This window comes from Arctopsyche grandis, chromosome 12, assembly GCF_051622035.1.
Source record: "Arctopsyche grandis isolate Sample6627 chromosome 12, ASM5162203v2, whole genome shotgun sequence".
NCBI lineage: Eukaryota > Metazoa > Arthropoda > Insecta > Trichoptera > Hydropsychidae > Arctopsyche > Arctopsyche grandis.
This window is the reverse complement of record NC_135366.1, coordinates 27813235-27834156: the sequence shown is the minus strand read 5'-3', so window position 1 is coordinate 27834156 and position 20922 is coordinate 27813235. Positions and strand designations below refer to the sequence as shown.

The 20922-nt window shown below is 34.9% G+C and overlaps 2 protein-coding genes across 2 annotated transcripts in view; both read left to right on the top strand.

Annotated features, from left to right (window-relative positions):
- The window catches only part of LOC143920396 (uncharacterized), a 443610-nt gene that overhangs the window by 12882 nt on the left and 409806 nt on the right, over positions 1 to 20922 (top strand). The gene's annotated exons all lie outside the window — the stretch shown is intronic.
- Positions 1 to 20922, top strand: part of LOC143920389 (uncharacterized) — a 188088-nt gene that overhangs the window by 76080 nt on the left and 91086 nt on the right. The window contains exons 4-6 of the mRNA XM_077443273.1: positions 10818 to 10899; positions 12152 to 12323; positions 12408 to 12531. Coding sequence (XP_077299399.1) covers positions 10827 to 10899; positions 12152 to 12323; positions 12408 to 12531 — 369 coding nt within the window. The 5' untranslated portion in view covers positions 10818 to 10826. The remainder of the gene's footprint in view (positions 1 to 10817; positions 10900 to 12151; positions 12324 to 12407; positions 12532 to 20922) is intronic.

Genomic DNA, 20922 nt, shown 5'->3' with positions numbered 1-20922 from the left:
GATATATCTTCCTAAACGACCTTCGTGACCCACTTGGATTTATCGTAACAGATTTTTCCACCCCTCCATATAAATCCCAAGTGAAAGCAAGCACCCCAATGACACAATTTTGCACACAGAGATCCCTCCTCCTCACTCGTCATCCATCTCTTCCCCTAACCATACTACGTCATGAACAGATCTCCGAGTGTAAATATTGGTCGATTCGTCTGAATTTTCCATTCAATGTGTCCAAAAGTCAACTTGCTAATTTATTTCGATGTACCCAGAACTTTTTAGGTTATCGCTTTTTTGAAACGTTCTGATTCCTTAAAAAGGCCTGCCCGTTTAAATGTTTGCTTTTATTCGCGTCGTTAAACATTTCTTCTCGGTTACTCGATTGTTGTGTATCCCGTTCGGGTTTTGTGTACGCAAATATCCCTCGGGACGGGTGTTTTTCGCGAAAATAAGGCTAAGCGAAACTTCAATTTCGGTAAGAAAAATCTCTTTTCTCCGCTTAACCATGATTAACGACCTGCAGCAGAATAGAATACGGTGGTCATTTTTGCTTTTTCAGCTGTGCATAGTATCAAGGCTGTCCGGCTGCCCGGTCCTTGGCCGTTTGATCGATCGCTCTCGGATTTCTCTCGCTGTTCTGCTGGAACTGGGACTTGATTCCGTAAGGTTCAATGCCAAATTGTGACCGAATCGGGTCATATTTCAAATGTGCTTTCCATATTTCAAAATCCTTTTGTTTGTTTTCCCTCAGTTGTAAGGGGTCCTTTCGTATGGGTTCGGGATTAATCTATACGCGGGTCAAAACCAATCGCTCTTGGGGACCGTTTCCAGATTCCAACACCCTTTTATACAAGCTATTTTATTATTTTTATCATTTCGATCTTCTTTTTTCGATTATGACTGCACAAGTGCATCACATAGATGCACATTTGCTTCTATCACTCAATGCAATCTTATTTGCACTATCAAATCAACTATGGCTCCTTGGGCTTTGACTCCTTAGCTTCACGTAGAAACAATCACCTTGGTAAGCTTTTTCTAAAAATTCTAAGGGGTGAATGTCATCTTCCTGAAGTTCTGTGTAATCTTAAACTTAGGGTACCTGAGAAACTGAGAGAATCTCGCTCCAGAACTCTATTCCTGCCTATTCGGGCCAGAACTACTGTGCTTGATGACTCACCCCTTTCAAGAGCCATTCGACTATTTAACCTGCTTTCTGGGAGCCTTGATGTTTTTACTTCATCATACAGTTCTGTCAGGCAGCATATTTTAAATGATTTCTAGCTACATACATATTTACACATGTTGTTTTCATTTTGTCATTTTATTATTTAGCATAATGTGTATGTATGTTGGTTTTATCTTTATTTATATATGTATGCTATTTTTTATTTTTATATATATGAGTAATTTATCTTTATTTATGTGTTTATGTGTATATGCATGTATAATGTTTGTATGTTTATGGATGTATGTAATGTATGTGTATATGTATGTATATGTGAATATATATATGTGTAGGTGTGTATGTATGTATATGTATATATGTGTATTTTTATATTTATGTATGTATGTATGTGTATTTGTGTATACGTGTAAGTATTTGTGTATATATGTTTATATAATTGTCTTTGGCCAGGAAGGCGCATTGGGTTTACCTGTTAGGCCTTCTTGGTGTAAATTAAATAAAAAATAAAAATAGAGAATAGCTCCGCTAATGTGACGTCACATGCCAGTGATTGCCAGCATCACTTGCGTAAGGTAACCTTCAGCGTCGATTTGAAAAAGTCAAAATTCACGACGAAACGTCCGACGGCAAAACGTCCACGACAAAATGATTACGGACAATATAATTAATAATTACGCGACACAATGCGCACAGATAAATCTGTCCGTAGACGTTTCGTCGTGGAACCACTATTGGCTTGACGTCACACGCTGGCAACTTGCATGCAAGTTTCGAAAAAATGCGCCGGGTAGAACCTGTTTCATCAAAAATTCACCTGCATGCTTATCTGATTTGCTTCTTCATTACTTGCGTCATATTATAAATTACAATGATATTAGTCAAATATGGAGTTTTATTATATAGGTATTATACAACTCGTGGTTCAAGTAATACAATGAAGGTATGATTCGAATAAATGAGCATTTTTAAAAATATATATGTATATATAAACGTTTGAGTCATTTCCACGCGAAAAATTAGCATTGACACATTCGGAATATTGATTCGCATAAATGACATTTGTGTATAATCAGAAGTTACGTTTCAAAAGAATGCAGCATATTTCACTTTCGTGCTACAACAATACGGCGATACGAATGAAAAAAAAAATAGAATGGTGTAAAAAAACGAAAGACCGCAAGATGATAAATATCTGTCGCGAAAAAATACCATTGTGCGAAAAATATTCAGGAAAATGCACGAGGAGAAGAACGGCTATACATATAATTTATTCAGACTCGACAATACGATATTTGTGGAAACGAAAGGTCAACCGTAACCAAAAAAAATATATCTTGTTTATGTATGTATGTATTTTTTCCTACAGTACCTACCATTTGCCTAAATGAAAAAGTACGTACCCACAAGGATATCTAGCCCTTGGGAGCTTGGGTTTTAAGCGTACCTGAAACATTGGTACAGCACAATTCTTCGTGAAATTGTTTCAAATCAAGATATGTATGTATAAACATATGGATAAACTAGCAGCATATATCAATGGTCAGCATATTATCTATTCAATTGTGTGATCACGGGTTCTATCCCTGGTGTTTGCTGCTGGTCAGACATTACTTTCTTTTGTAAAATTTTACTTTCCTTTAAGCTTTGACAGAAAATACCTTTCATCTTTAATTTAAACAACACCTGATCAAATTTTCATCGATTATGGACTTTCGAAACGCGATTAAAGGTCCGTTTTGGATTTTTGTGACTTTGCATATATCATTTTTCATTGGGTTTATAGACTTGATTAATGACGGCCACTCCAGCCCGCTTCCATTCGTTTCTGTTTTGCGCAACTCTCATCCATCTCATTTTCCTTGCACCCTTTAACATACAATTTGAGCACTTTTTTTTCTATGTACGTGACCCGTCTATTGCTATTTCAATCTCTTCACTGTATACACTACCCTTGTTACACTTCTCACCCACGATTCCTATTTCTCCTCGTTATGCCGAGCATACAGCGTTCCATACTTCTTTTTTTCTATACTTTTTTATTTATTTTATGCAGCAAGTTTCGCACGCATAAGTTCACTGGCAAAACTTTTTTTTTCAGGCAAAATAGCAGGCATTTAAAATATTACAGTAAAAAAATTCTGCCGATGAGCTATTTTCGAACAATTTTCCTATAACCAGACTTTCGAAATTTTCCCACTAATAAACAAGGATGAATTTTTAATTTCCTTAAACATAATATCAAAATCATATTCCATTACACACTAAATTCCCCCTGGACTAAGTAAAACCCCACCACACTTTATATCTATCTCTTATAAAACACTCTCACATCCCTAGAGCGAGGGAGGAAAGGGGATAGGTGGATGGAGGGGGGAGGGGGGTTGAGCATAAACGCAAAAGCTCTTCAAATCCATTTAAACGTCGCCCTATAAATAACGTTTTTATTATTATAATGTGTATATTTTACACAGTTTGAGAGCCAGAAGCGGCCGAAGTTTGGGAACGGTGAGGCAATTTCGAACGTGTATGGGTGCTCTTGAAAGTTTCCAACGTGCATACTTTAATGTGAATCGATTTTATTACACAACCCGCACCCCGCATATTATAATCTGGGTCTGTTGGGCCTGACGGTGTGCCCCCTGACGTATTAAAGGCATGCTGTAATTCGCTCTTAGAGCCTCTTCAGTTTATTTTTAACCTTATTCTGGATTCTGGTAATTATCCTGAAAAATGGAAATTATCTAGAGTCATTCCCATTCATAAAAGTGGCTCTAAAAATGAGGTTGAAAATTACAGACCTATTGCTATCATCTCGGCTATTCCCAAAATTTTCGATAATATCCTTCACCGTTTGATTCTTTTGCAGTTCAAAAGATTGTTGTGTGATGAGCAGCATGGTTTTTCACCATGTCGTTCCACTACCACTAATCTTGCCTGCTTTTCATATTATACCATGTCTAAAGTTGACCGTGGACAACAAGTTGATGTAGCCTACTTTGACTTTCGAAAAGCATTTGATCTTGTCAACAATGACGCTCTTATGATCAGATTAGCTGAAGTGGGCTTTTCTCCACGTCTTCTTAAACTCTTTGCTTCTTATCTTAGTGATAGGAAGCAATTTGTTAGATATGGTATTTATGAATCTCCTTCATTTTTTACGCGATCTGGTGTAACTCAGGGGTCCACCTTAGGCCCTTTACTATTTACAATAGTCATTAATAACCTCCCAAAAGTACTACGCAATGCTTCATGTCTCTTGTTTGCTGACGACGTTAAACTATTCTTTGCTGTTAAGGATGAGAGGCAAGCCTCTCTCCTTCAAGCTGATATTAACGCTGTTTTAGAGTTCAGTTCCAGTTTAGGGCTTGAACTGAATACTAGTAAATGTGCTATTATGAGTTATGGACGTGCGAATTCGCTCTATTGTCACGGATATTCCATTGGATCCGTATTGTTGAAGCGCGTGGAATCAATGGTCGACTTGGGTATCACTTTTGATCCTCAATTCACCTTTCACAACCACATCAAGACAATCGCTGACGTTTCCTTTCGTCGACTTGGATTTGTCTTGAGATATGCTAGATTATTCTCCAACCCCTTGTCTTCTCGCTTGCTTTTCAACTCGCTTGTTAGAAGTAAGCTAGAGTATAATGCAATTGTGTGGAATCCGCACGAAGCAAACTACTCTCTTATTATAGAAAAAGTGCAAAAAGCATTTCTTCGTTTTCTTTATAAGAAAGAGTATGGGTACTACCCATATCTCTATCCTACTCCTTTCCTTTTGGGCATGCTTGGGTATAATTCCCTTGAACTTCGGAGAAACTTCTCGTTAATTCGTTTCGTTCTCCAGCTATTGCGTGGTAATACGTCATGCCCGTTGTTGCTGGAACAGTTGGGACTTTATGTCCCTAATAATTATGTGCGTGGTAGACATCATCATTTAATGGTTGTACCTGCTGCTCGCACAGTTCTTTTTCGAATGGCTCCTATTCCAAGAGCTATTCGACTTCTCAATGAAATCGTTGCTGCTGTCCCTGAATGTGATATTTTCCACCTTGGGGAGCGTAGATTGTCGGATATTATCTTAACATATTTATCTGGTAACCTGCGCTCATCATTACTTTCTTAATTTGAATGTGATGAATGAGTGGAATCTTAATCTACTCTCTTCCATTTGGGCCTCGCTGTGATTTTATTTTTTATTCATATTTTGTTTTATTTTATTTTATTTTTTCTTTCTCTTTTGTACATTTTTATATACTATTTTAATTTTGATCAGTGTAAACAAAGAATGGGATTTATGGATTTTATTTTTAATTTTTACACTTTTGTTATTTTTTTTTTCTCTCTGAATGATGTATTATTTTCCTTTTGTTACTTTTTTTTGTAATTTTATTTTACCATGTTTTCTGCTTTTGCTTTTTTCCTTTATTTACAGTTTACTTGTTTTTATATCATGTTTTTATATATTTTTCAAATGTAGGCCATTGTGGCGCATTAGGTTCTTCCTGTAATGCCACAATGGTCCAAAACTATTAAATAAACTATTAAATAAATAAATAATATAATGAAAATAATGCTTTTTATGACTGTTGTGTCCGCCCTTTGTAAATTCTAAAGGGTGTTCGCTTTGTTTGCACCAGTCGGATAATTCAATCACGGCTTTGTCTAATATTTGTGTGCACATGTGCGTACTGTTTGCTGCTCTGTGTTTGTTCGATGGGATAAAAATGTATGATAAAAAAAATCTCGACCGTGTGTTTTTTTACGCTGCGGAGTAACGGGCTAGGTTTGTGAGGTAATTATTAATGGTTAAAGTTGAGTGTTTCGTTTCGTTTCACTTGAGTATCGTGCAATGTTTCAGCGTTGCAAATTTTCGTTACATCTTCAATGCAACTGTACCGTCCGTAAAGATGTCTTACTTCAGATTCGCTATTGTCAAATTCTTAGAGAAACTATGATTTTTTGCTTTGAAAACTAATGGAGCGGTCTGTTGTTATTTGTATCCTCCGTCATTACGATGGAGAAAAAATATCGTTTTAGACGCGTTTGAAATTTGAATTTCTGAAAAGTGCCTGACGTTTATCCAGTTTTTAATTTTAAACATATGTAGATGGCGGTAGTAAAATAAAATTATTGGTATTTTTATTACAATGCTGATCTTTGGTCAGAGTACAGTCAAAGAACATCACGTGAAGATAGGTAGAGGCCAATAGGCGATCCTGTACGCCCAATGGCACGGCATGCCAAGATAGACTCCAGCTGTGAATGGGCGTATCTTATGTGTTTGTTAATTCGTACTGTCTTATTATTTCAACAAGTTTCTCTTACATTTCTTCAAATATGTTTATCACCGTTATCCATTACTGTAAATACAAGGAAAATATACCACCGAAAACACTCCAGGGGGTGAGTTTTGATCTGTCATAGATAAGACGTGCTAGCGTTTTTTTACATGTGCAAAACAATCTAAAAACACACGCGCCGCTTACCACTTTGTGTGTCTGCGTGTCCCTAAGGGCGAAAACACACGGCGATGCACGTGGCACGTGGTTTTTTTTTTTAATATTTTTTAACGTGTGAAAAAAATGGGCCGTGCCTTGCACATTTTTATGGAACGCCCAGCACGCCCCGCCCCAAAATGACCCCCTGGACTGTTTCCGGTAAAATTGTATCCTTGCTAGAAAGTGATCGATAACGGTGTATTCCATATTTGAAGAAATGTAGGAGACCCCCCACAGCGGGGAGCCAAGTACACCGTGTGCCGTTCATCGCTGTGTGTTTTCGCCCTAAGGACTCCCTAATGGGTTTCGTTGACTTACATTTAGGGCGCACACACACAAAAATATGCAGTTCATTAACCCTTTAAGTGCTGATGTCTTTTCTGTAGAAAGCCCACCACGCAGAAAATTTGGCCAACATTTCCAAATAGAATTATTTAAAAATGCAATAGAAAGCAGGTATAAAAATTGTAGCTAATCCAAAAAAACCCTAGATAACTACCGCCGAGGATTTCGAGTTTTTTAAGGTATGTTTAGACTCTCCAACATATCTTGCAACAATATAAAATAAACAAAAGAAGTCTATTAATAAATGTATTTTTCCGAAACTAGTTCCATCTTCTTCATTGTTGTTCAAATGTAATGCTCGCAATCTAAATGCCAAGCCATAATCTAAAATACTCGGTAGTTAGGGATTTCCATCGACAAATTCTGCTATGGTTATAAATTCAGAAATTCCGGTTTAAACTAGTCTTTATAAACATTGACAAAGATTACACGACCCATGTTCTATGCATTTTTATTTTTCAATGCTACCTTTAAAGGCTTAGCAGGTAGTATTCTTGTTTACTCTGTACATGCTCAATATACAACGCCTGTCGGCGTTTTGCAGGCCCGTGGATTTGTCAGCAAAACGCCGATCAGCATTCAAAGGGTTAACGAATGCGAAAAAAAACGCGTAAGCTGACTGATTGCTGCTCGTATGTGCACACGGAGCGCACAACTCACACACTTCCGCCCCATATATTTGGTACAATGCAATTTTATTTCCTCGAGAGTCGTATCTGACAAAGTCGTTATTGCTTCGTCGTCGATCGAGTTTATATATAGAGACGTTTGTTTACCGTTTTGTGGCTCGGTGTGTACAGAACTTAATGAAAAACCTAATGAGGCTTTTTCCGTGCTTTTTTTCTTCATCATCGGCGATTTTCGCAACACAAAATGAACACGTTCCCGAAGTTTAACGTAGATCTTGCCGTTTCGCTTGGGAATTTTTACAAATGTTGATTTTTTTTTTTGTTTCGTACATTCGTATTTTAATAGGGGCACAAACGAAAAAAAAAATACAAAACGGTGGTATGCTCATTCGCTTCAGGCATTATTGTGCGCGAAAGCCCGCGAAACGGGATGTGCTTTGAAATAATGAATTTGTCAAGCCTCCAATTTGTAGGGAAATTCCCAAGTTTTTTTTTTCGTTTGCATTTCTCATCTCTGTTCTAAATTGTCAGTGTCAAATTTAAAACGTATTTTTTTATTATTTTGAATTGTGTATATGAAACATTTAAAAAACGGAATTCATTCATCCGAATTTGAACGCCAAGATGCTACACGAAGTCCAATGCACTAAATAAAGTATGAAACACTGTATGCTTAGCATAATGAAGAAAGATTGGATGCAAGATACGTGGTTGAGAAATATGACAAGAATAATGGAAATAGTGGAGAGTGGAGAAATTGAAATGGCAGTGGGCGGGCCACGTGGTTAGAAGAACGGACGAAAGGTGGACAAAAGAAGTGCTAGAATGGTACCCGAGAGAATGTTAAAGGGTAAAAAAGAAGACCCCACCGAAGATGGGTAGATAAAATTAGGAAAATGTGTGTAGTGAGATGGATGAGAGTTGCGCAAAATACGAGATGGGTTGGAGAGGCCTTCGTCCAGCAGTGGATGGTGAATGGCTGTAAAGCATGGTGATGATAGGAATGTGACCCAACTCATTTTTATTTCTTTTCACAATTTTTATAGTGAAAATTATTTAGGGGGTTTTTATCGAATAACCGATACAAAATTGGTAATTAAATTCGCACACATTACATTTTTGTCTTAAATTTTTACTTTATTTATGTAGTGTTGCGTTCATTTACTTTATATATAGTGGTGCTAACCGGCTTGGCTCAGTAAATGTAAAAAACTCTTTTTTTTATTATTAAATTTATTTGAATCAAAAAAAATAGTATTATTTAGCGGTCGACCAATCACAAACGTCTTTGACCAATCCAGCCAATTAGAAACAACTTTGACGAAAGCCAATCCGAAAAGTATTACATACGCCGTTTCGGTTTTATTTATATAACCAGCAGCGTGGACTAGTGGTCAGCATGTTATGCTTTCGAGGGGAGTGGTCACGGTTCGATTCTCACTAGTAGCTGTTGGCCGGACCTTAGTTTGTGACTCCAGGTCCTTTCAGTTTCGATCGTTTCCTTTCAGAGTTTGTCAATTTTTCCGATTTTCATTGAATCGGTTCCTGTAAATTGACATTTCCTTTCCAATTGCTCTTGCAAATCTCAAGTTATTCAGCGTCTTGAGGTTCGCCAATTTCTTTAATAAAATGCTGCAACAATTTCTCCATATATGTTACTGTGGATGACTTTTATATGAATTCGCATTGTATAAAAATGCTTGTATTAATTGTATTATTGTATTATATGTGTATTAGTACACTCGTCGTTTGGAGTGATCTGTAAAGGCGAGTGTAAATGTTCGATTGAAAAATTATAAAATAAAATTATGTAAAATTTTCCGCTTTGAAATATGTACATGTAATATTGACTTACCTTTTAACTTGACGGAGGTTCACTGCGCGATTTTTCACCTATTTTCATATTTTAGATCTACAATAATTTATTTATTTACATAATCAATCATATAATTCATACACAACGCCGGGTCAGTTGAATAATCAGATTGTAATTTTAAGTCGCGATTATTGTGTACTCTGAAAATGTGCTGACAAAACTCTGCGGTTTCGTTTTATTAGGGCTTCCGAGCAATTTCACACGTGCGTCATTCCAAAAATTAGTAATTTAAAATAAATTGGAAACGAACTGTTTGGTTAAAATTTGCACGCCTTTGATTTTCGAACCTTCTTTGAAGTTAGTAATTGCGTACTAAGTAATCGGAAAAGTTTTGGCTTTTTACAAAGAACTCGTTCGACAGCAGTGTAAAGTCTTCATTCACAATTTCTGATACCTTTCTGTTAAGTACAAAACTTTAGTTGTATTACGTCTGTATTTATGAACATATTTATACTGTAATTTGGAGTCCCACTGAAATTAAATTCTCTCTCTTGATAGAAATTGTTCAAAAAAAAAATTCTTAGATGCCTTTATATGAAGAAATATAAATATAACCCCTATTTATTTCCCACTGCCTTTTTACAAGGTATGCTAGGATTTGACTCACTATCTTCGAGAAGAATTATTGCCATTTCCAAATATTTCTTTGGAGTATTAACGGGAAGAATCGACAACCCTTCGATTTTATTTGAATTAAAATTTTCGGCGCCTGAATGCGGTAGAGCTTTGCGTCATCATTTACTTTTCCAACATATTCCTGCGAAAACGTCTGCTTTCAATAACTCGTCTCTTGTAAAGGCTATCCGGTTCCTTAATGTGATTGATGAGCATTTGGACCTGTTCAATTGTCATGCTGATGAGTTGGTTAGGTTCTTGAGATTCAACACGAGACTATTTGAATGAGATGAATGATTGGATTTTTTATTGTTTTTATTTTGTTATTTTCTTTATTTTGTTTTGTAAAACTAGTGTGACGCTTTGGGGCAACCTGTCAGGTCAACACTGGTCATTTTATTGTTATTAATATTATAAATAATAAATTAAATCAATATGTAGGCAGGGGTGTACATACTATAGTCGGCTCGGTCCGGCTCGCTCGAGCTGGTATTGGTATATGGCTATAGGCTAGTATATGGAATAGTGTATGGCTATTTAGCAGCACACTCCTGTTTTTATATATGCATATGTATATGGCTATAGTTGAGCCTTTTAACCGTGCCTAATGTATTACAATTATGTCATAAATTTCAAAAATAACCTCATGTCTTTAATTACAGGTGGGCAGGATGGCCACTGTGGTTCAAGGAAATGCCGAAGGCGTTCCTCTTACACTCGAAACCACGGACTCTGACAAAAATGGTAATATGCTCAAAACTCTTGTGTCTAATTTTACAGTAGTTATTTTAACATACATATGTAGATTAAAAGTACATGTAAAGATATGGAGTAATAAAATGTCTACAATGCTGTAGATATGTAATAGATTTAGTAGTTATACAAATATTACAAAACGATCTTGGGACTACAAGTTCTTGTTTGTCTATTAAATGTTAAGGAATTGAAAATATTTCGGAATGGCTTGTCCAAACTAGGAAGCAAGATGCACGCACGAACATGGACTCGCAAGACACTCCACTCTATCCAACCGGTCACGGCTACAGTTTCTATTCATACTATACAGCAGCGCACGCTTCGGCACGTTCAGAAAAAATTTAAGGTGAATATTTTCAGTGGCAAAAAGAAACCAATTTCGCTTGATACTTTACGGCGACATGTACTGCTGTGTAGTATGAATAGATTTTGTCCGCTACTGCTGATATTTTCCGTTACGTCTACGTTAGACATGAATGTGTCCATATAATACTGGTGATAAGCCCGATGAAATATCATCGCATGGTCATGTGTTCGATTCGCTTCGCGGTCGTATTTTTTTTTTCAAATACCATTATTAAAATATTATTACATAACTAGTGGTTTTACCCGGCTTCGCTCAGTGTTTTTAATATAAACCGCTTAAACAAATGGCTAATCTAATAGTGAACAATAATTTGTTTTTTTATTAAATGTATTTGAATCGAAAAAAAATTATATTCAACATGTTAATAATGTTCAATATTCGGCATACAATTTTGATTTGTTTTGATTTGTTCGACAAATTTCTCTTTCGAAATTATACATATACATTAGTTTAATACAATTAATTTGATACCTAACCTCGCGAAATAAAATTATCATTTAACCAAATATATTTCATTGTTCAATATCAAAAAATATAAATGGTTCAAAACCTCGCTAAATAAAATTACCGTTACGTATTTTTTTTTATATGACGCGATGTAAGCAATTTCAATTATAGTGATAGATCCGATGAAAATTTCATCGGGTATATTCTACATGTAAACAATATAAAACAACAATAGAAATGATTATGATTTAATTTTATACTTCAGATAGCGTTACTTACACACATACACACAAATAGAGAGAGAGAGAGTTTGCAAGTGGGGGGGGGGGGGGGGGGGTGTTTGTGGTTTTGAACTTGAACTTCTCCGAAATGGGGCGATTCCCTCAAATATAACATATACTGAGCATACGAATGTTTGTGTTACAGATACTAAGAAACGAAGATTCCTATGGGGGCTCCGTCGCATGTTCAGGCGACGGAGTGCCCGCAACGAACAAGAAGTTCGAGAACCAGCGGAAACCCCTGGACCACCGACAACAAGAACCCGCACGACCAACAACCAACAGCAGCTCACAGACGACGAATCACCCAAAAGAAAGTCAGTATCAACTACTTGAAGCATTTGTAAATTATCAAAAAAAAAAAAAAGCATCACAATAATCAACCGACCACTACGTTTCAGAAGACAGCAATCGGGGCTGAGCGTTTCGCACGACTCGGTATTCACCGCAGATGCGTCTGGAGCAGATTCAGATGAAGAACGATCTCGACCCAGACTGCGTCCTACGATGGCCAAGGGTGTACCGGTTAGTTCACAATGCATTTTTAGTTAGACCTAAGCCAAATTCGACCAGACAACTTCATAAACAACACATACTCCTCCGCAATGATCTGTTGGGTGCACCTTCATAAGATCTAAAGACCAAATCTTCGAAACTCTACTCTTTATATATGTCCATAGATAGGGCTAAAATTTTAAGCATACGTATGTGGTAAGCATGTGCTACTAGCCACTGAGATGTCCCAGGTTACACCTTGTTTTAAAATAATCATTCCGTGTATGATTTCAAGTATTTAAACATTTGTGACTCCAAGTCGATCGCTTTCTATCAGAGTTTGCACAATTTATCCGATTTAAATGTTGGAACAGTTCCTCACAAATTGACTAGTCACCACTCCCCGATTGAATATGATTTTAAATTTATATATACATATGATACAGTGTATTAAGCTGGCCGATGATTTTTTTTTTGATTTTTAAATGATTTTTATTATTACTCAATTATGTTCACAATACATTTTTTTTATCTATTTTAATAGCTACTGCTCTACTGATCATTTTCTATTTTACAATTTTTATTTAATTTTGTTAGTAATCATAGTATTATATTATTACAATGTTAATATACAGCATGGTAGGAAAAAGAGCTCAAAAACCTATTTACAATTCTCGCTGATGTATGCATTGTCTAGTACGTATGTGTATGCATCATCAAAATCATTTAGTAACAGTGTACACGGGAGATGACCTAAAATCGTAATCGAAACTTATACAGTAGATTGAATCTTGTTAATTATTTTCCATTTCGTATCAATCCAACACTAAATTGGTTATTTGAATCCATTCAAATAACCAATTTATTGAAAAATGAGCACAAAATTCATTGAAAGAGTAACGTCGAAACCAGCTCATCTGTCAAAATTTGATCTGCTGTCTTTAATCAGTAAATTACTAATGCACAGTGGCAAATGCATGAATTAGCTAGCCAGTGTTTACCTTGTCTAGTAAGAGTATCTGTGAAATCTAGCGTTGTTAACTTTTAGCTATAAATCAAAGCTGATTTATAGCTAAAGCTTACACGTACTAGACAATGTATACATATGTGAGACTTGACGCTTTTACGTTAACATATGTATGTATGTATATACTACATGATATTCTTGCTGTGTTATGTAAGCAGTGGCTAAAATAAACTCGCGAATTCAAAATAAAAACCATTGTTATTAAATGAGTACTTATCTAATGAGGTAACACAATAGGAACGTACAATGATTAGATGTGTAGGTCTTTCTTTGATGTTTCTTCTTCATAAGATTTAAAGTTCAAATTTTGTTACCGTTTTTTTTTACGTGGCCTTAAACTCTAGACAGCTATCCTTTTATCTGTTTGTAATTGAATTTTAAAATTTACAACTCCAACGAATGTTATCTTATCACTTTTGTATATCGTTGAAATTGTGTCAGCAGCGAAGTTTAAACTAACATATTCCTATATTGAATGAAACGATCTTCTTGCCGAGCTAAGCACTTGCTAACATAAACACGTTAATAACAAAACGTAAATAAACCATTGAGAGCCTATGAGAACAGAAAAAACAACTCGTCTAATTAAACGGGAATTACGTGCCGCACTCTCGAGCATTTGTTTGTACAAATGTGCCAGTGAAGACAAAGAAATTGAAGAATGGCAAAATAACAGTACCCAGGTCACAGGTCGTCTGTCGTCACGATTCGGCCTAGTGCTTTCATCTCTCTCTCAAGTCTTTCTCTCACTTTCTTTGTGTGTGTATTAAGTCTGAGTATTTGAGAGGAGCTCGAAGATTCGATCGACGACTCGACAATCTTAATGAAGGTTTTGAATATTGCCAGAGTAATTATGAATGTCTTTCTGATGTCAATTATAATGTGAGGTGGCTATCGATCAATTGATTCTGTGTACTTTGCCCTTGGAATCTGCTTTTGCAAATTGGGATTTTTCATTGCAAACATCTATCTACCCTTTGCTAATCCGATTTTGGGTCAACACTTAGGATTATCTTCACGGTGCTTGTAATTTTGGTGGTTAAGTCGAAATTATGCTCATTCAACGTTTTTATTGGTTTAATCCTCATTAAATGTATTTCTAAAATCATTTTTCTCTAAAATTAGCATGCTCGATGTTCAACTTTGCATCCTTTTTGTCTTTCATATTCCCCGTTAATAATGTATCTAATGTATTGTCCAATCTCACATACTAAATATTGTATATTATTCCAATTTAAAAAAAAATCATAATTTAATAAGATCTGAATTTTTAATAAAATATTTCGTTATCCAAACTATCTCTTCATTCAATATAATATTCATAATTTTATTATATTAATTATTATAATAATATTTTATTATTTTTTATTTTCAATATTTATATTTATAGATTTTTATTAAAATTTATATTAAATTTAAAATAAAATTAAGTTTTTAATTGATTTAATTTATAATAAGGTTTATTAAATTTCAATTTAATTGGGGTGATTAAAAAAATTAAATTGCTTAGCTTATTTCCTGAGTTAAAAATGTGCCAGAGTGGATCATTCTTTTCTACCGATGTACTACATGATAAAAGTTCTAAAAAGAGGAAGAGATTAATAGATAATTTTTCATTATTAAGTAAGTAGAATAAAAATGTTCTCACTTAACACGCTTTGCAAGTAAATGAGAAACGGTTTTAAGGCAACTTATACATAGGCTCCTGGGCTTGTTGTACAACTTATAAAGAAGATTTGTCGCTAGAGTTTTCTCAACACACGATAAAGTCATCCGAGCAAATTAGTAGATCCTTCAACATATTATCTAATAATGGATCTGAAGTTTTTAGCACTATTGAGGTCGAGCCCCTTTTTGCAAACACTTTTTGTCGAAAATTCAATGCATTGTTATCTGTAGTCTATTTTTTTTATCAATATAATTTGAAACTTTGCTCAAATTTTTAAAATAAATTGTACGCTCGATGAGCTATGTGGGGATGTTATGTGGTTTCCTTCACCGTCATCATGAAAGCTTAACTATTATACTATAGTTTTATTTCCACCCCACTATTAAACACTTATGTATGTAGTTCAACCTTCTTCGATTGGAACATTCCCTCCCCCCCCCACACTGTTTCAAGAGTATAAACATGCTATACGTTCCTTATCTTATCGCCCACTGTGCACATTTCCTGTAATGTCATCAAACTTACATACATATCATACATAATACAGCAAACATCCAATTCCGAGCCAATCAACCGCACATCAAAGAGATCGACTATGGGGTTAATTAAAGCCACACTTAAGACTCAATTTCCGAGCAGTGGCACATGTCGTATCCATACCAGGAACACGTACACATATCAGGTACCCAACTACCAAAACTACCATCAGGAAGCATGTTATAAGAGAGAATCAACACAAGCACACACACACACACACATACAGCATAGATGTGTTATGCAAGAACACAAGTCTCTCATACAGGTTTCTTTACCGGCCCTCGCACAAGTACCGTTAGTTACCTCAGCCAGCTTGCCCTGTCTCGGCCACCACTCTTCTTCTTCTCCTCTTTCCTCTCGAAACTCGATTTGCGACTCGATTTGTCGTTGTTTATTGTATTTTTATTTTAATTAGTGTCGAATCGTCTCCTCCTTTGTCCGTTTCTGAGCTGTGCCGGTCGCTTAGTCTCGCTTAGTCTACATTTTCGTTGTTTCAGTTACACGTGTATGACTTGTAATGGCTATTGTTTTGCATAGTGAGATAACTCGTTGCGTAAATAGCGTTGGCTTTTTGCTTAGTCGATGCTGCTTCGGCAAATATGTGCACGTTCTGTTTACGCATTGGATTTGCTATGATGTTTTTAGTGAAAGAATGGGTAGCCAAACGTTCGTGATCCAAAGACTCATTTATGTTTATTAATTTTGATAAATATGTATCTTTAGAACTTCATTATATAGATTTAATACTAATAATATTTAGTGTGTTTTTGTCTTCAAACTCAATGAGTAACCGTTGGAACAAGCTTTCTAAGAAATGTTTTTTTGTCTTCAAAATCAATGAATTATCGCAATATCTTATATATATGTACATAGGTATATACTATGTCATGGACTTGGCGTTGTTCAGCATTCAAAGGGTTAAGTAAAAAAAAAAAACGTGAAGTCAGAGTCAGACATGTAGGACAATAAATGATTAGTCAATGACAATAAATCCTACATTGTACTGTACTGTACGTACAGTACAGTAAAATGTACGTACGTACGTACGAAATAAGTATATATTTAATAATGTCTGGTCAAAAATAGAATATATACATAATTGAAAACACAAATCTATTCATTCTATTTAAGCTGAGATGCATACTTCAGGGTCGAATCAAGTGAGATTTTTTTCAGAAGAAGAATGTTTGTTTTAAAATCATTAATATCATACATATGTTTACCTATGTATATTATATCAACTGCTTTGTATAACCCTTTGTGTCTCATTTTCTTTCCATTTGAGCTTGTTAGAAAAATGCATACGCGTTTGTCGGTCAACTCTAACTATTCTCATTACTCTTCCTTGTTAAGATTAGGCTCCAAGCTAATTAGCGCACCCTTGACCCACTAAAGCTCCCCTCAGCAGAACCTTCTGGAAACGTTGTCGACAACAAACAAACCTGGGGCAAATATGGTAGCTGCACTTACATATATTATACATTTGCCCTTGAAATGCTAATTAGCCATTCATTCCCGATGCACTGGTGCTCTCGACATTGCACACGGAGAGTCACCACATATGCAGATGATGATAATAATAGTGGTCTGACCGTGTTCGGCATTGCTCTTCATTGCATCGACCTTGTCGTTTAGCACACCAGTGTCATTCTAATAACCATGATTTATGAGTGCACTGTTCGTTTCCATCCTCCTTCCCTTCTTTTCCCGCTGTCTATTTCCCCACGTTCGCTCCAATCACCTTATACAAAGTCGCAAATCCCCGACATAATCTCATCAGTCGTCAGTGCTGAAGTCTTCGTCCTCTACATACATGTACTTCTTTGCTATGTGTTCGAGTATCGCTCGTTGGGTCCATTCGAGAGGGGATTATGATGTGCCGGTAACCGGTGGGTACGCGAAACCTTCCCCCCCCCCACCCTCTTCTGTGCCAATATAAGGCGGTGAAGTTTCACTTTATCGGATATTTCTGTTTACAGTTCGATGGGCAGTGAAACGATTTTTATGGTCCTACAGCACGGCACGGCTCATCTCTATAATTGAATCCTATTCCCGTTGACCGTACTCTCTATTAATAGGTGCGCTCAAAATTCCACGTACATATGTATGTAGTTTGTTGTGGATGTTTACTCGATTTGTTGTTTTTATGGATTTTATTAATTGGTGCTGTGTTTCTGTTGACTTTTTAGGCTGATTGATTGTTTGGCGTTTTGCATTTTTCAGTTTAATTGTGTAGGTGTAGGACTATTTCGAATGGTGTAGCGTTGAACTCGGGGTTTCACTAATCACAATTATCGCATTTTTCGATCTTACGTATGAATTAATTTAATTTAAGAATACTTTAGTTCTTCGCCTTTATAAATTATTACACTCCAAAACCTGAAAACCAAAAAAGTTTCTTACAACAGTGTATAATGTGTAGTATACTAGTGCTTTTACCCGGCTTCGCTCGGTATATGTATAAACAGCTTAAACATGGCGAAACTAATAGTAAATATTCATTTGTTTTTTTTTTATTAAATTTGATTGAATCGAAAAAAAATAATATTCAACCATATATAGATATCTTTGATTTGTTTTCGATGCTCCCAACAAACCTTACATTAAAACATACATACAAAATATCTTTTGAAATTATATATTACATTAAATGGATACATTTAATAAGAAATTATGTCAACCAAAAGGTTTCAGTCAACCAAAAGGATACAAGTTTGGCGAATACTATATATAATATATATATTTTTTTTAGAACTGCAGTTCAATTTTCATTGGTTTCTAAAATCGAATGCTATGAGAAAACTGAATTTTTTTATTATTTTTTAGCCTTCTTTGTGTTATTTATTCATTTAGTTTATTTACTACTAAAATTGTGGTTTTGGTAGTTCGTTTTATTGTGACCGATCGTGATAGCCTTAAACAATAATTGTGTTTTAATAACAATTTTCATTCATACATACTTTTGAAGACTTATTTACATATTTTTATTTATTTTCGTTGGTTGATTAGAAACTGTATTCAAATTGAAAACATATATAAACAGCGATAGCTTATCACAAATACTAAACATTTACATATGTACTTTTGTAAGGATATGTTTTTGAGTATTTATTGCATGAAAACTTTAGTTTTCTTGTACCAATTTTGACCGCAAAAAACATCGGATGTTTAAGTTGAAAAACCAGGGCTTTTGTATATGAATCGTACACCCCAAAACTTTTTCCGTATTTATCTTCTGGAAGACTTATTTTTCAGCGTTTTTCCTCACTATAAAAAGAATAGAGTAACCGTCGGAGAAAGAAAGACAGAAAAGCACACAAATATCGTTCGCCATGTATCCACGTCAGTCCAAATCAAATGAGACGTGAATCATTTCGTCTCCGAAGCAGTTTAAGAACAAAAGCTCACCGAATTGAAAATAGTTGGAAATATCAAAACCGAAACGGAATGCGGTAGATAAGAAGATCTCAAAGCGACCACAACAAAGCACAGACAATAACAAACAAAATAAAATGTTTTAACCATCTCACTTTCGGCGACCGCAACTATGCACCTAAACTAGGTGATTCGGAAAATTGAATTGTTTTTCTTGGAGAGTTTTCCTCGTTTTTGTTTTCTAATATTTATGTGTGTGTGTGTGTGCGGGTTTTTTTTTTAATGGAAAGTCTATTTTGGTTACAGTCGCTCTACTATGCGAATTTGACTGACACCTGTCATTGTAGTGTGTTTGCTTTAATTTTTCGCACACGATGTTTTCATTAATTTTTTTTTATAAATAGACCTACATATGTACTTAAAAAAATCCTCATCATTTTTGTATAAAAGCTTTGATATTTGTTATGTTTTGGGTATAATATTTCTATCGTGCTAAATTTTTTTGTCAATATACATATATATGTGCGTATATATATATATATATATATATATATATATATATATATATATATATATATATATATTTACAAGTACCCTATTGATAACTATGTATACATACATATATTGATGCATCTAATATATAATTTCGAAAGAGACTTTGTATGTATGTAACATTCGTTGGTTGGTTGATTATTGGTTGGTTGGATGGGGAGAACACGTTCGATTTATTTATTTTTTCGATTTCGATTCGATTTTTTTCCATTCAAAGGATTCGAAGTCCTCGGGGGCAAAGCCCAAAGGGGCAAAACCTCCTAGGGGGCGAAGCCCTACCCGATTTCTCTTCGGATTCTGGTATACATATAATTTCGTAAGAGTATGTATGTTTGTTTGTTCGTGAGAGTCGATTTAATAAAAAAAAAAATCAAATGAGTATTCAAATAAATTTATATTAAATAAAAGTATTCAAATAAATTTAATAAAATGTTTACTATTAGATTAGTCATGTTTAAGCCGTTTATATTACAAATACCGAGCGAAGCCGGGTAAAACCACTAGTTATATATAAATACATAATTATTATTGTATATTTTGACATTATATTCGACATCTATGGTCAAACATTGCAAAGTAGCATTGCAAGTATTTACATAAACATACAATACGTTCAATACAAGCATTTATACAATGAGAAAATTTCACAATAAGCATTTATACAGCTATTTAGAATTTAGAAATAGTATTGAAATTTATATTGACAATTGTTTCAGAATATTTGTATGTACATTCATCATAATTCGACCGACATCCTTTTTCTGCACGACGCGTGTAACAGAAGATTTTTTGTTTTGTGCCAACCCTGAATTAAATAAACGTGTGAAAATAATACACTTTAACGATAGTTCATTCAGTAGATGATTTTGTTGTACAATTCTATTTTAATTTAGTCATAGACTCGTTGTCATTTTCTTGGAGATGTTTTGCACTGAATTTTGTGCCAACCCTGCATTATCTGAACATGTGTACATAGTCCATTTAAATAATGCAGTTTACAATTTTACAATCTACCATTTTTGATTGGGTATATATTATTTATATAATTTACATGTGTATATAGGATTCCATTATAGTATAATATCTATAAATTCAAATGTTTACCCATCGATTTATTTATTACGAACCAAATCACACGTGTATTAGATAAATTTTTCCGATTTGCATAACTCTACACACCGTGGTTGATTAATTTTGACAAATTAGTTTGATTAGTTTCCAATCAAGCGTAAACCAAACACGTATCTCCAAAGTAGTCATA